The 15185-nt window shown below is 50.4% G+C and overlaps 2 protein-coding genes across 2 annotated transcripts; both read right to left on the bottom strand.

The window, feature by feature from the left end:
- Nucleotides 1–7545: 7545 nt before the first annotated feature.
- On the bottom strand, nucleotides 7546–10381 carry NKX3-1 (NK3 homeobox 1). Its single transcript, XM_035345293.1, has 2 exons — nucleotides 10100–10381; nucleotides 7546–8459 (listed from the first exon to the last, which is right to left on the bottom strand). Exons 1-2 carry the CDS (start codon nucleotides 10365–10367, stop codon nucleotides 8056–8058), a joined length of 672 nt encoding a protein of 223 aa, XP_035201184.1. The 5' UTR covers nucleotides 10368–10381; the 3' UTR covers nucleotides 7546–8055.
- A 2802-nt stretch (nucleotides 10382–13183) lies between these two features.
- NKX2-6 (NK2 homeobox 6) lies at nucleotides 13184–15174 on the bottom strand. Its single transcript, XM_035344996.1, has 2 exons — nucleotides 15039–15174; nucleotides 13184–13659 (listed from the first exon to the last, which is right to left on the bottom strand). The coding sequence occupies exons 1-2, from the start codon at nucleotides 15172–15174 to the stop codon at nucleotides 13184–13186; spliced, it is 612 nt and encodes a 203-aa protein (XP_035200887.1).
- Nucleotides 15175–15185: the final 11 nt, after the last annotated feature.

The following is a 15185-nucleotide window of genomic DNA, read 5'->3' as shown; positions in this document are numbered from 1 at the left end:
AAATTGGTTTCCTTTCGGTTTCGTTTCAGAAACACAAGGTTTGAAATCGAGGCCATTTCAGGTACACACCTTGCAATGACGGGAAATGACTTCAGCAAGATCCCAACGCAGGGATCAGGAGACACTCCTGAAACCCTACAGATTTACTCTTGTCATGCCTTGTTTATGCCTTGTTTTCTTTTTTTCTTTTAACCTTCAGTGCCAATAAGATGCCATCGGTATCCTGGGGCGGAGGCGGGGCTGATGATCTTATGAGACAAGATCAAGAGATAATGCGCTGTTTATGCCCAGCAAAATGTTTTTTGGGCTGGTTTATGTTTCTATTTGCGTTGCAGGGTAAATATTTAATCCCCCTGGAGCAAACGTGTCTGCAGTCCTGAGAGGTGGGGTTTTTGCTCGGAGGAGATGGGGATGGTTTCCAGGAAACCAGTGTTTTTCTGTGTTAAATCCAATTTTTGGATATTTCTGGGTGCTGAGAAAAAGGAGGGTATTGCTCTTCAGGAAGGTTTGGGGAGGCTGTGGAGCTAGGAAAGGGCTGAGCCCAAGTTTGCTCTGGCAGACACAAGAAGGGACTGCTGTGGGGAGCAGGGGACGGATTTTTAATATCCATGGTTACCTGATTTCACCAGACTTTCCCCCCAGAAATGGAGGCAGGGGAAGCCGTATGTGCTGCATCAACTGTAGCTGGGTCACAAACATGTCTTTAGCTGAAAAACACTCAAATAGGCAGCTGAAAGACATGAGGGGCCATTCACGAGACAGAACTTTCATTTTTCCTGAAAAATTTGTATGTTCCAGAGACGATTTGTATTCCTCATTGATGCTAATTGTTTCTCTGGAACCAGTACAGCTTATTGTGTAAATATCTTTTGAGGGTATTTCTTATTTATCTGGTAGACTGTAGAAATTCCTTAAACGTGCAGGATTTCCTGCAGCAAAGTGTAGGGCAGTGGGTGTCTGCTTTGATCCGTCCTGTCGTTATATGGGAAATTTGGGTGGGTACCAATATATAAATTAGTGTTTATAATGAATAAATTTAATAAATAAATTTAATTAAATTAATTATTTATTTATTAAAATAAATTTATTTCTGTGCAGTCTCATAAACTCCCTCACTGATGTTCTCCCTGGGGGTCTGTAGGTATGCCAAAAATGCAGAAAAGGGGAAAAATAAGAAATAAAAGGTGTGGAATATTGACTGGTGGTGATGGTGATGTCCCTGTCCTGCTGCTATCGGGCTCGAGGTCTACATGCCCCATGGTGCTGCCCCCTGTGCTGCCAAACCCCCGGCGTTTGGGGTTCTTATTTAAGTCACTTCATTAATCCAGGATCTAGGCTGTGTTTGTTCACCGCGTGCGATTATTATCTAGTTTGCCCGATTCTTTGTTTCTCATCAAATATTGTTTCTGCTCTAAAGGGTAATGAACATAAAGGCAAATATCTCACCTTTTCCCTCTTGAAATTTCATTAAGCTGCGTGTTTACCTTGGATGACAAGATGCAGCGCACGGAGTGAAAGGTTTTCCGGCCACACCTTCACCTTCGATCTTATTCTGTCCACAAAGGGAATAAAAACATTTGTATTTATCCATGAGATTAAACTCCTTTCAAAGCCAGGGGATCCGTTTGGAGAGCAGGTAAGTGTTTTCTGCCGGGCTCAGCAAGTGTAAAGCTGTTGAGCATTGCTGTGCGGGCACCCATGGAGGAGAGGAATTAAATCCAGCCTTGAATATTGCGAAATTTGGGCCAGCAAAATCTATTTTTTATTGCCTGGAAAAATATGAACTATCCAAAAGATGTTGGTTGGCAATGACCAGCGTGGCCTACATGTGACCTAAAATCACAAAATTTACCTGGAGGATCCAGGTAAAATTTACCTGGAGGATCCAGGTAAATGGATCCTCCAAGCACATTAATTGCCTTAATTTAACACTTTCTTTTTGGTGTTTGCTCAAAAACCCAGTCCCTGTGGGGTTTCCAGCAAGTACAAGTGTGCAGCCCTCAGCGCCCACGGGGCTGCTCGGTGGAGATGAGCGTCTATCTCCTGTAGTCAAATGCTGCAGCAATTCCTCCTTTCGCCCACACAAATATTGGGTGTAGAGGTTTGGTGTGCCCTTGGCACCCAGCGAAGTGCTGCTCGGCAGGGAGGGGTGAAACACGGCTCGTTTGCTGAGTAATGCCAGAGGTGGCTGGGGTCTGGTCCCTGGATGGCGAGTGTGTAGGTGTGGGTGTCACGAATAAATCGAGTTCCTTCGCCCTTTTTCTGAAGCTTATGAGCTTCAGACCCTGGATTAGATGATGCCAGGTGCTTCATTTGCTGGACCATGCCGTAGGTTGAGCTGGATCTTGCAGAAGTGCCATAAAGTCTCCATGTCTCCTGCTCTGGAATTTTGCCCCAAAATTCTCATTTTGCCTATTAATTAGCATGTAAAACCTTCGGTTTCCCCTTTGCGTGTCCTGATGGGGATGAGGCCATGGCTTTAGGCTGCAGCTCTGGCTCTGGGAAGCGGTGACCATCACTAGAAATTCAATTAATTAAGCTCAATGAGTGGCTGGCTGTTGGGTTGAGGTGGGAAATAACCTGAATCACCCTGAACCTGGCACTTTTGTATGCCTGCATCATCAGTTACATCATTTTTATTATCTATAAGAATACTCAGCACAAAACCAGCAAGAGGCTGATCTGCCACCTAGGAACAGGATTAACATTACCTGGCTGGGATATGGGGAGCCCACGCTCTGTTTGCCTCTGACCGAGTGGGGACAAAACACATCGGAGGAGAAAATCTGGCATTTGCCCCGCGCCAGGCACCGCAGCTGTTGGGGCAGTGTTTGCAAAGCTTTCGGACATCCTTCCGCAGGGGAAGTCAGGCTGGGTGTACCTGAGAGCTGCTCTGCCCTGTGTAAACCCCACAAATCTCTGACCCAGCGCCCGGGCGCTGCCGTCCCCGCCATGAGAACGTGGCTCCACGTGAATAAATGCTTCGCCGTAGCTCGGCCGGCACGTTTTCCTGGTTAGCCCAGCCATTTATTCTCAGGGGAGCGGCGAGGAGCCCTGGCTGCCCCCACCCAAGCTCTGTTTGCAGAGGGATTGCCCTAATCCCCCCGCTTTCCGCCGCGGCGCGCAGAGGACCCCTTTCGTGTTCACCTGCCCATGGAAAAGTACCGCGGGAACCCGTGCAGAGCTGCCCCTTTCCTTGCTTTTATCCGTGGGCTCTGCTCATCCCTGGGGGGGGGGCAACGGGGTGCTGAGAAAAAATAAAATAAAATTGGCTTTTTTGCAAATCTGGTCACTGCAAAAGGCTCTGAATGCCAGGAATTGCTGGGGAGCCCATGCGTGGCTGGTAGCTCTTGGAAACATAAATCACTGCTGGAAAGAGAGAAAGTGGGGGAAGAACTGGGCAAAAGCAGCCGCTGCAGTGGTGTGAGCATCCTCCCCCGGCTCCTTATCGCCCCTCCTTGTTATTAGCACGGAGCAGAGAACACGAGGGCTTTGCACAATTTTTTTTGCTATTGCTGATAGCGCGTTATCGTGCACCACTTGCGAGCAGAGGGGGCCTTTTGGTTTTTTGTTTTTTTTTTTTCAAGGATGCTGAGCTGCAGGCAAGTAAGTGTCCGGATGCCCCCGAGGGTCACTGGGTATTGCTGAGGTTTGGGATCCACGATGGGGCCCTAGTGAGGTGACCACAGGTGACACATGTGGTGTCCTCTTTTGGGACTTTCCTCTTTTGGGGATAAAGCAACAGACCTAGAGCTCTGGGAACCAGGCACATGGCTCTGAAATCCTTTCTCCTTTCACTTTTCTTTCAAAACCAGAGCTTTCTGACACAAGCCCAGCCCATTTACTCTTAGTTCTCAGCTCCTTTTCCTGTACAAATACTTCTCTCCTGACTTTCCCTTCTGGAAGCAGGCTGCCGTAAATTACCGCAGGCAGATGTCTTCAGGAGCGCTTCCACTCCTGTTTGCTTGGATTGCTCTCTGCCTTCAGCTGTTCTTAATAAACGGTGCCCAGCCCGTAATAAAAGAAAGAGCAGGAATGTGCCTTGCAGTTTAGTGAAAGGCAACGAAGGAATTTCCCATGGGAATGCCACACGAGCCAATCTGGAAAGCTGCATTTCACCACATCTCCACAGGGCATTTATTTATTTATTTATTTATTTATTTATTTATTTATTTATTCCTTTTATTTTCTTTCCCCTTTGGTTCTTCATAGCAGTGAAAATCTCCTCCTGGACACCCATCACTTATCCAGGTAGATAGGTGACCCAGGTGGCAGCATCCCTCTGGGCGGGCTGAAATCTCACCCCTTTGGCCAAAACGCTCCCCCTGCAGCTATTAGCGGTTCTTATTTTCCCAGGGCAGCCAGTCCAAGCAGACGGTGAAGCCAGCTGGACCAGAGCATCCCTGGGTTTTGGCGGTGGCAATCTCATGGCCCGGAGCAGCTGCCTCGGGGCAGCACTTAGCAATGGGCTGCGGGACTCCCTGCCGCAGGACACCCTTGCTGCCGAGGCTCGAGCTGGATTAGAGAGAGCTTAAGTGTTTCTGTGGACAGCGAGAGCATCCAGAATAAGAATAGTAAATATTGAAAATCCTCGAGGGTTTTGAAGAGCTCTAAATCCTTGTGCTTTGTGGCTTTGCTTGCCTCGCTCCTTGAGAAGCATCCGCGCTCCCCAGCAGCCACCGCGGTGCTCGCTGCGGGGAGCATTTCGGCACCTCCCTCCAAAGCACCTTTGTGGCACCTGGGCACCAAAACTGGGGGAAACGCTGGTCAGACACAGCCTGGCACCTCGGGTATCCTTGCACTGTGTATCTCCTCTTCAGCTCCCTGCAGCTAACTCGTTCCCACTGCTCTGGTTTCCAAATGTTGCGTAGGTCAAGCCAAAGATTTTCCTTGGCCCCATTCCCACGCCTTCTCACCAAGTGTGTGGTTTATTGCATGCAAATGTTAGTCAACAGTTACATTATCCAAAGGCAGCCCTGTTTTTCTCTCTCTCTCTTTTTTTTTTAGCCTTAAATAAATGATTTGGCACAAACAAGTGTAAATGTTATGTCAGCATTAGGCAGCGTTTAATCTTGATGGATATGTTAGTGGCGGAGCGTGACACCAGTCGGCAGGCGTTAAATGATGCTTTCTGTTTCTGGTCGCGCACAAACAGGAGTTCTGCTTCGTTAAGGCTGATTAAAACTCCGTGTCTCTGTAGTTTGGGTGGGATTTTTCTTTTCTGTATTAATCGAGGGGTTATTTATCACCAGGGAAGCCTGCCATCTCATTCCCCTTGTGGTGAGTGCTTCACACTCTTGGATTATTCGGTTATCAAAACGTTACAGCCCTTTTTTTGTCCTGCTTTGTGCTTAAAAACAAATAAAATAAAATAAAAGGAGAAAAACCAACAGCAAGTCTCTGTAAAGAAAGCACCAGGGGACTGTGGAGGATAAGGGCAGAGGCTGTGAGGGAAAAAGGCTGTTGGGAGGATTTGGGCAGGGAGGAGAGCTGGCATCCAGCCCCGGGACCATGGGTTGTCCCCACCTGGTGACAAGTGGTCCTGAGGGGGAACGTGCATGCCAGCAGCTCCCCAGCATCACTGTTGGGTTTTGGGGTCCTGCTGAGCTGATTGCTGCCTGTTTGCACCCAAGGGATTGAAGGCAGGGCCAGAAATCAAAGCCGGGACTGGTGCTTTGGGCAGTGTTTGTAGGGGATTGTGCTTAAATTGTGGGACTGCAGGTAATTTGGGGTGATAACAAAAGTGTTTTTGCTGTATAAGCTCTTCCTTTGGGGAAACATTCACCTATTTCCTGCTCATCGGATATAAGACATAAGACAGTAAATGAGATTTACTTATTTATCAGTGATGCTATCTGGCTGGGCGAGTGATGGAGCAGCGCTTGGTGCTGAGGACCAAGAAATAGGGACGAGCAGGGATTTGCTAGTGGCAATTTCGGTGCAAGTGGCATTTTTGTGAAGTGGGACAGCCGGGGTGATTTCATGGCAGAAATAGGGATTTGAGGAAAATCCAAACCCAGCGCAAGGAAGTGACAGAGGCAGCTTGTTCCTAATAAAGATTCAGTGTTCTTTATTCCAAAGGACAACGCACATCAGATAAAATAGTATCAAAAAATATGTACAAAAATAGCAACTATTTGCACTGGTCTTTATATCAGCAAAGTTAAGTACGAGCAGGTGGCTGCTGAAGCAACAAATGGATGCTTTACTGGTCATAAACCACGAGTGGAAAAAAACAAAGTTACAAAACGAAGCTACAAACATTTTCCCAAAGAGTTGTCCAACAAGGCGAGTTTCTCTCTGATTTTTTCAGCTGTGAAGAAAAAGGGGCCCAGTTGGGTTCTTCCCAGCAAAACAACATCCCCATCCTGTTCGGGGTGCGGGGTCAGCCCCATCCTTTCCCCTCTCTGGGTGCAATGCAGCTTGGGGGTGGCTGCAGGTTTTCTCCCGGTGCATTTAGTGCAAACATCAGGTCTCCACGTTGCTTTCAGCAGCATCCCAAGGGTGGATTTGGGCAGGACATCCTCCCCCAGTGCTCGGATGCCAGGAGCTTGGTTGGCTTGGCTTCGAGGCCACAAGGGCTCTTTTGTTCCCAGCAATGGGCGAGCAAAGTGGATAAGCAGCGGGGCTGAGCTGGACACATTGCAACAGAGCCAGGGGGTTTTGAAAAACAGCCTCTGAGAGCAGGAGCTGGGAGAAAACCTTATCTCAAGATATTAGGAGTTACTTTTGGATCATTAAGAAAGCGAGCGGTTGTCCTTCAGCTGGGGCCAACAGCTTTTATGGCACTAGCAACAGAATATCCACCGCAAAGGGCTCATTTTGCACATTCTCCTCTCCCTGCCTCATCCCCCTGCCCCTGGGCAGCTTCATCTCTTGCCACGTCCATGCATGAGCTTTGCAAGCTCTGGATCCCTTGGCACGGCAAAAGGTTGATCTGAATAAACTTATTGAAAGGGATGGATCTCAGCAATATCTTACCCTTACCTAATTTTCTCCATTCCCCTGCTGCAGGAGGGATTAGACCACTGTGATTTTTAATTTTCTTTTGCAAGAACAAGCACCCAAACAACACAATTATGGGGGGGAAAAAAAAACAAAACCCTTTGCCACTCTGCAAGAAAGGCGTTACCATCCTCCAGCTGCCTTGGCGCTGGCAAGTATGGTATGTGAGGTTGGCTGCAACTAACTCTGTTGGTTTTTCTAAGAAAAAGCTGAACACTTTGAGCGGTTGCTATTTTAAATAGCTTATATGTTAGCGTTCAAACAGCAGCAACACCCGGATATGCAAAGCTCATCTGTCATTGCACTATTGTCCGCGTTCCTGGCGCGGCTCCCCACGGCTGTTAAGGCACCGGTGGCAACGGGTGGCCCCAGCAGCAGGTCTGTGGCCAGCGGGCACTTTGGGTTTTGGTTGCTTGCAGCAGAAAGGGGCTTCATTCTCCCCAAAAACCCCACGCATCACCCCGAGTGGTGCTGCCTGACAGCACATGGAAGACTTGGGAAAAAAAATACGGCTGTGAGGTCTGTGAGCGAGGGTGGTGTCTGTGGCAGAAATTGATTTTTTTTATTTTTTTTGCTATTTTTTAAAAGCTAATAAATGAAAATCGGGTGATGGCAGCAGCTGGGGCCCATGCAGCTGAGCTGGGGCCATCTCGGTGCAGCACGGTGTCAGCTGCTGGTGCTTTGCCCCATCAATGTGTGTGGACACGGAGGGATGCATGGGGCCAATTTCTTGCTGCAGGGACAAACCAGCTCTTGCTTTCTGCCCCCCCAAAAGCAGGTGATATTTTATGGCTGCGGATTGACCCCTTTTTAAAAGCTTTGGGGATTATTTTTTTTCTTTCTTTTTTTTTTTTTTTTTTTTTTTTTTTTGGCTTTTTGTTTGACTAAAAAATAACAGAAACGAGAGAGGCTTGGGCTGCAACTAGAGGATGCCGAGCATCACCGTGGACAGGGTCGGGATTCTCCCTCTCCGAATCACCATTAGCAAGAACAACGCGGGGCAGGGTGGGGAAAAATTAAATATTTGAAGAGGAAAACCTGCCTCCGTGCTCACCACACCGCGGGGCTCCAGCCCTGCAGGTAGTAGAGGCAGGGTAGGTAGCGGGCACCTGCGTGCAGCGTCAGCAGCGGGGCCGCGGGCGGCTCGGCCGCTTTGTGCCCAGGCTCGAGTCCGCCGAGGCCAGATCCCCCCAGCCTCCTCTTGGTCTTGTACCTCCGGTTCTGGAACCAGATCTTCACCTGGGTCTCTGTGAGCTGCAGGTTTTGGGCCAGGTGGGCTCTCTCTGGGGCTGACAGGTATTTCTGGTGGCTGAATTTCCGCTCCAGTTCCAGGACCTGGCTGTGGGTGAACGCCGCCCGCGAGCGTTTCACTGGCCGGGTGGGGGCTCGCGGGGCACGGGGCAGAGATTTTTTGGGGGGGACGCAGTCGCACAGGGGGGTCTCCTCCGCGGCATCTGCAGGAGGAAAGGGCTGAGAGTTACCTGCTGGGAATTTGCCCAAATTGCTTGCTTCCTTGCTTATTAATTGCCCCAAATCACTTATTTCCTTGCCTTTTAAATTTTAATTTTATTTGTTTTATTATTATTATTAATTATTATTTTTATTTATTTTCTATCCCTTTCTATAGACTAAAATATTTGCATTACCCTGGAGATCTCTCTACCTAACGGAGTGAACTCCCCACTTTATTGAATTGAGGTCACAGCAGGGAGTTGTTTTCTCCTGAAAAACACTCTCTCTTAATTCATATACACAAATATCCTAGGAAAAAACAAACCCAGAAAGGGACACTTTGCAGTGCTGATGAAGCTCTGCCTAAAAGCTCGAGGTACTGTGGTTCTGTGCATTATGGCCCTGGGATTTGTATGGCAGCAGGCACTTTTTGGAAACGTCCCCTTTCCCATGAAAGGGAAAAGAAGTTTCCATCCTCAAGCTAACGGGTCACCTCCTTCTCTCAGCTTTTGCTTCTTTTTAACTAAAACCCCACAGTCTGGAGGCTCTCTATGGGCAACGAACCAGATCAGAAGACAAGATGCAACCTTCTTCTCCCTGGGCAGCATCACCTGTAGCTGTGAAAGCTTCCCAAGTGCATTTATTTAGGCACTTAGTTCCTTTCTCCATGTATTACCCAGCTTGTGGTGGAAAAGGGCCAATTTTCTTTTTCTTTAGTCATTTCTTAGTATATTTTCTTAAGAAGCAAACATAATGCTCGAGATGGAAACAATGGGCTTAACTCCCAGCTTGTGTAAATCATCCCAGCCCTGTCGAAATCCCCGGAGCTGTGCTGATTTACACCAGCTGCCTTCTGGGAGATTTGCTATGGTTTTTAATGATTTTTTCTTAATAACCGGCTGGGTGGATGGTTCAGAACTTGCTTTATGTCGGCGTTGCTTTTAATAGAACCGGCACGTAAAGCCAAAATTCCCCTGGCAAGGTCTCTTTTAGCAAGCAAGAGCCAGGCACTAGGGAGCTCACGGTGGCTTTTTGGACGCCGCAGCCCAGTCTGGCTCGTGCAAGGCGCTGAAGGATGGGAGGGCAGAGCTCCTGCTCCTGCTGCACGGGAGGCACTGGTCAAAGCCACGTTGCTTCTGAGAGCTATTTTTTGCTGGGCTGCTTCTGCAAATGTAGTGGCTGTGTGCTACAAGGAGGTGCTGGCCGTGCTGTTTCAGGAGGAGCGGGACGGGTATTGATAAAGCACGCGAGGTGCGATGCTGCAGGCAGGAGCAGAGCACCGCAGCCGGTGCTGAGCACACGGGAAAGCAAACGGAGGGTGCAGGGGCAGCAGCACTGTGCTGACAGCTGCACCAAGGACCGGGCTCCATTTCTGCATTAAAAGGAATCCTCATGCAAGCTATCGCAGATATGGGCTTTTTATTAAACAGTTTCAGGTAGCTCCAGTCCTTGGAGTTATTTGAAGCACCTGGCGAAAGCTTTGCATGCAGCTGCTGCTTCTCTTGCACTCCTGGTATTTAAAGCACATTATTTTGGCTCCAAAGCATCCAGGTCAGGATCCAGCCCCTTGGCTGACCCAAGGGTGGGCATTCCAGAGCCATTCCCAGCCCCAGAGCTCCGTGGGATCTCCCCACCCCCTTACCTGTGTCCGCATCGTGGGGCTGGGCTGGGGATGCTCCTGGGGCATGAGGGCTCCTGGGGGGGTCCCCTGGGGCAGCCCCCGTCTCCCCATCCTCCGCGCTGCCCAAACCTCTTCTCTCACTTTGCTCTGCCCGTGTTCTCCGCTCAGCCCCATCCCAGAGGATGTCCTGGATGAGGAAGGACGTCCGGGGTCTGGATGAGATGGGCACGGTCTTCTGGGGGCTGCCAGGGGCTTTCTGCCCCCCGAGGGGCAGCACCCCAGCACTCATCTCCTTCTCCTCCCACTGCCCACAGCCTCACCGCCTTCCCACCCTCCTGGCTCGGCATTTATCCGGCCGGTGGCCAAGCCTCCAGGGCCTGATTGGAGATCAGGCAGGAGTCTACGCCCTTTGGTGGTGTCTTGGCTCCCGCAGGGCTTTTTGCTGCTCCCTCTTCTTGTGCAGAGCCTCTCCCCGGGGTGCCCTTCCCCACCGATCTGCCAAACCTTACTCCATGGCCCTCATTCTCCTAGAAATGATAAGAGAAAGGTGCCCAAGTGAGTTCATCCTTTTTGGTTCGAAACAATCCCAGGTTGGGGTTTTGGGGTGATCGGGGGCAGCACTGGCACAGCCTTGGTTGGGTGCTGTGGGCAAGCAGAGCCCAGCAGAGCATCTCCTGCATCCTCCCCACAGCCCCAGCAGGGTGATGCTCTGCTTGCTCCAGCATGTTGTTTTCAGGGAAAAAAATGGAAAAAACAAGCAAACAAACAAACAAACAAAAAAATCTTTTTATCCTTATTTTGAGAGTTTTCTTCAAAACATTTCACTTTGAGCTTTCAAGTTGTTGGAAAAACAGCAAAGACATTTCCATCAGCTTCACAAAGCTGCTCTAAGAAGGGCCGGGAGATGGAGATGTAACAGACAGGGAGAGCGGATCCAGCAATAAATGATTGCACAGAAAGGGGCAGAGGATTCATCTGAAGCCTAAATCTCAGACTAATTCCTCAGCCAGCTGTGGAATGGGACTTTTATTTAAGGAATCTCAATGCCTTCCCACTTGTCCTGCGTTCAAAGGCACCAGCAAAGAGCAAAATCTTGCTGCTTCCCAGAAAAAAAAGAACCACAGCTGAGCTCCCTAATCACTGATTATTATTATTATTATTTTTGAATGCCCCCTTTATTTGCTCTTGTTTTCCCACAGCTTCTGTCTCAAAAATAAACCTTCCTTAAAAAGGGAAACTACAGATTTCCTGAAATCCCCCAGGGACTTCACTGGGGCTTTATGGGCAGGTGTTTGGTTACGGCAGCTGTACGCTCAGAAAACTTCAGCAGCTTCAATATTTCAGCCTCATTATGCTCTTATCAGCCGGGAAAGGCAATTTGGCAAGATTTATGAAGCAATCGGAGCCCAGCAGTGCCCCACAGCAGAGATGTTTCCAGTTGTCCTCATGCCCCCGCCGCAGTGGTGCCGTGCAGGTGGCTGTGGACCTGGAGCCACGGAGGGATGCTGAATGCAAATAAAGAAATAAATAATAAATAATAAAAAAGAAGGAACAGAACAAAATCTTCCAGAACAACAAATTAAAACAAAACAAAACACAGCAAAAACCCGCAACTCAGCAGGTTTGCAAAGAGAGTCAGAAAATGCATTTTTAAATTTTTTTTTTTCAGGCATTTGCAACTGTTTTGGGCTCTTGCCCAAATATGTGAAAGAAATTTGTGAGCTGCCCAGAAGCTGGGCGCTCTCCTTCCTTCCAGAAAATGCTTTTATTCCAGTCATACCCATTGCGTTTTCTTGCTGGGGCTGTAGTGACTCTGCTTTGCCATGAGTCTCACGCTCGGTGCTGTCTATGCGCTCAGCACCTCCATCTGTCCTGGGCAGCCTCGTTGCTCAGCTTTCTTTTTCTTGAGCCTCTTTTTCTTTTTACTGCTGGCTACAGAACAAGCTGTAGCTGGTGAGAACTGAGCCATTGGGTCCAAAACAGGGATTCTGGGGATGCAGCGGTGGTGGCAGGTGGCATGGGAACCCCCGTCCTTGGCAATTTCTTGCACCGGGCTGGATTTGCCACTGATGTCGAGCGAAATTTTACCTGATTTGAGCATGTGGGTGAGTCTGGGAGAGATCTGCCTCCTTTTTCAGTGGTTGGTGCAGTGGAGAATTTCTAATTAGGGCAGAAAACAGGAGGCATTCAAAGCAAAGGTGTGCACTGCAAGCTCACCCCAGCAGGCAGGAGGCAGGGGGATCCCACAGACACTGGGGTTTTAAACATCTCCCAACCCTGGGCTTTTGGGAAGCCCCCCTCAATAGATGAAGGGCCATAAATGATGCCTTCAGATCTCGTGAATCCCATCCTTAAGCTTAAATATATTTACAGGGAGATGTGTAGGGAAGCGTACACAGAGCCCTTCGACCCAGCAAAGCGCTTGGTGCCAAGGGATCCAGGGCACCTTTTGGTTCAGCACTAACGATTTTTTTTCCTTTGAATCAGCTTTTGATGCAAATTGTGGAAGGGAGAAGTTACAATACTAAAGGAGGAATGGTAGGAGAGGGAAAACCAAACACTTCCACCTTTTTTTTTATTTTTTATTTTTTTTTAAATAGCAAATAATAATAAGAAAGACAGAAATGAACACCTGTGCTGGTAAGATATTAAGAAATATGACTCAGAAATGTATCCCAAATGATTAGAGGAACTCAAAGCATTAAATAGAGCATTCATAAAAAAAATAATAATAATAATTAAAAAAAATAAAGGCACAGTGGTGCAGCCCCTGCTTTCTGGTTGTCCTTAGGAAGAAATCCAGTGTCCACAGCCCTCTGCACTGCCTTGCACCATCTTCCTGGAGGAATAAATCCCCCGTGGGAGCGGAATGGGACGGACCCCGACACATTTACATCCAAATAAATAAATGTCCTCGGTGATGGGTTCCTCGGGGTACCCCCATCTCCTTTTGCAGAGCCGTGGCTGGGCGGAGGGGGCCGGACACACCGCGTCCCGCTGGCGGTGCTGGCAGAACCCCTCCGGGTTCTCCTGTTTTCCTCGGCCACCCCTAAGCCCCGATCCCCTCTCACAAGTGCACGGGGTGGTGCTGAGCCATGCCCGAGCTCACGGTGACAGCACCCCAGCGTAGCCCCCCCCAGAGCCCCCAGCACAGGGGCTGCTGCTATAGGCGCCGTAGCAGCTGCTATAGGGGCAGGGGCTGCCATAAGGTGCTGGGTAAGGCTGAGACCCCCCAAAACAAGGTTTGCCATCCCTGACCAGCACCGGCACTGCCACCCTGCGCGGCGGCAGCGGGTGGGCTGCCAGCTCCAGGGATTTGTCCTGCCTTTGCCTCTTGCACTTGTAGCGTCGGTTCTGGAACCAGATTTTCACCTGGGTGGAGGTGAGCTTGAGCACGCTGGCCAGGTGCTCCCTTTCGGGAGCCGAGAGGTATTTCTGCTGCTTGAAGCGCCGCTCCAGCTCGAACACCTGAGCCTGGGAGAACAAAACGCGGGGTTTTCGTCGGTGTCGCTGCTTGGGGTGGTTGCGGGGCTCGTTTTTCTTCTCGTCTGGCTCCAAGGGGTGGGCGAGCAAAAGTTTCCCTGCAGGGAGCAAAAACCCAAAGCAAAGTGAGCGCCCAGCTTGGTTCTGCTGAGAGAGAAATTGGGAGTGGGACCCCCTGGGAGTGAGACGAAGCGGGGTTATCAGCTGCTAAATTTCATATGAATTTTTACTGCAATGTTTAATGGAAATTCAAGAAATTTTCCCCTTCTTTTTTATTTTTCTGGCTGGAATTAGGGGTGTGACTGTTGCATGAGTTTTGGGTAATGCCTCATTCTGCAGAGCCCTCACAGAGCCCTGAATTTAAGCCAAAGGGGCAAAACGAAGGGGCTGGGAATGAAGGAGGAAAACCCAGTAGTTTTACAAGAAGATGCAAAGTTATTATTATTGTTATTATTTTGTTATTATTCATTTTTTAAAATTATTATTATTTTATTAATATTTTTTTCCTGGGGGTCTTGTGCATTGCTCCACTGCCGGCGGGATGTGCTCGGGTCCCCTGGAAACTGCAGGGGCTCAGGGGATGCAGGGAGGCTGGGGGACAATGGGGTGCTGGGGGCTCCCATCCGCCCCCCCCGGGATGCTCTCGCCCTCCCCAGCTCCCTGGCTCCGCATCCCAGTGCCTCCCAGTGCTCCAGCTCCGGTCTTACTGGTTTTCCCGTTTTTTTCCCTCTCTGCATCCGATGTGCGTTAGGGAAAGGCGAGCAAGGGAACATTCGTCCGATTTAGGTGGGGGGAGCCGGGGGGGGACCCGAGGATGCCCTCGTCCCCCCTCCCCCCCCGGTGCCCGCAGCCGGCTCCGGGCAGCCCGAGGACGGCGATGCCTTGGGGCGGATTCGCGGGGACAATTTAGGGAGCATCGAAAAGGGGCTTTGCGCCCCCCCCAAACCGCCCCTACTTGTGCCCTTGGGCAGGATCAGGCCCAGCGCCACCGACCCGGCTGGGCTTCGGGAGGCTCCGGGGGTCCGGGGGGGGGACAAAGGGGGTGACACCGCGACCTTCCCGAGAGCTGCTATGGCCCGGGAGAGGTGGGACACGGGGGTCTGCAACCCCCGCCCCCCAGGGAAAAGGGAATGAGCCGGGTCCGCTTCGTTCCCCCCCGTCGCACCCGGCCCCCCCCCCGTGCAGCCGGTGCAAGCGCCCCGAAATTAGAAAAAAAAATAAAAAAATGGGGATAACGGATCGGAAAAGGAAAGGAAAAAGGGGAGAAAAGAAAAGTAAAAGGAGGAAAAAAGGGGGGATAAAAGGGGGGGGGAGGGGGGGAAAGGGAGGTGAAAAAAAAAAAGAAAGACGGGGGGGGAAGTAGGAAACCCGGCATCTCGCACCCACAGCACCGGGAAAATCCGGCTCCTCAGTTTTTGGGACGGGGGGGGGGGGACACAAAGGGGGGCTCCGGGGGGTCCCCGCGGCTCCCACTCACCCGGTGGCGGCAGGGGCGGGCGGGGGGGCGCGTCCCCCCCGTCGGGGCTGCTCCCGGCCCCGGTCCCGGGGGCTCCGGGGGCGCTCCGCCGCTCCAGGTCCAGGATGTCCTTAACGGAGAAGGGGGTGGGCAGCATCCTTCCGACGG

Source organism: Oxyura jamaicensis, chromosome 22, assembly GCF_011077185.1.
Source record: "Oxyura jamaicensis isolate SHBP4307 breed ruddy duck chromosome 22, BPBGC_Ojam_1.0, whole genome shotgun sequence".
NCBI lineage: Eukaryota > Metazoa > Chordata > Aves > Anseriformes > Anatidae > Oxyura > Oxyura jamaicensis.
The sequence above is the reverse complement of the archived record's forward strand: the minus strand, read 5'-3'. Positions and strand labels throughout refer to the sequence as shown.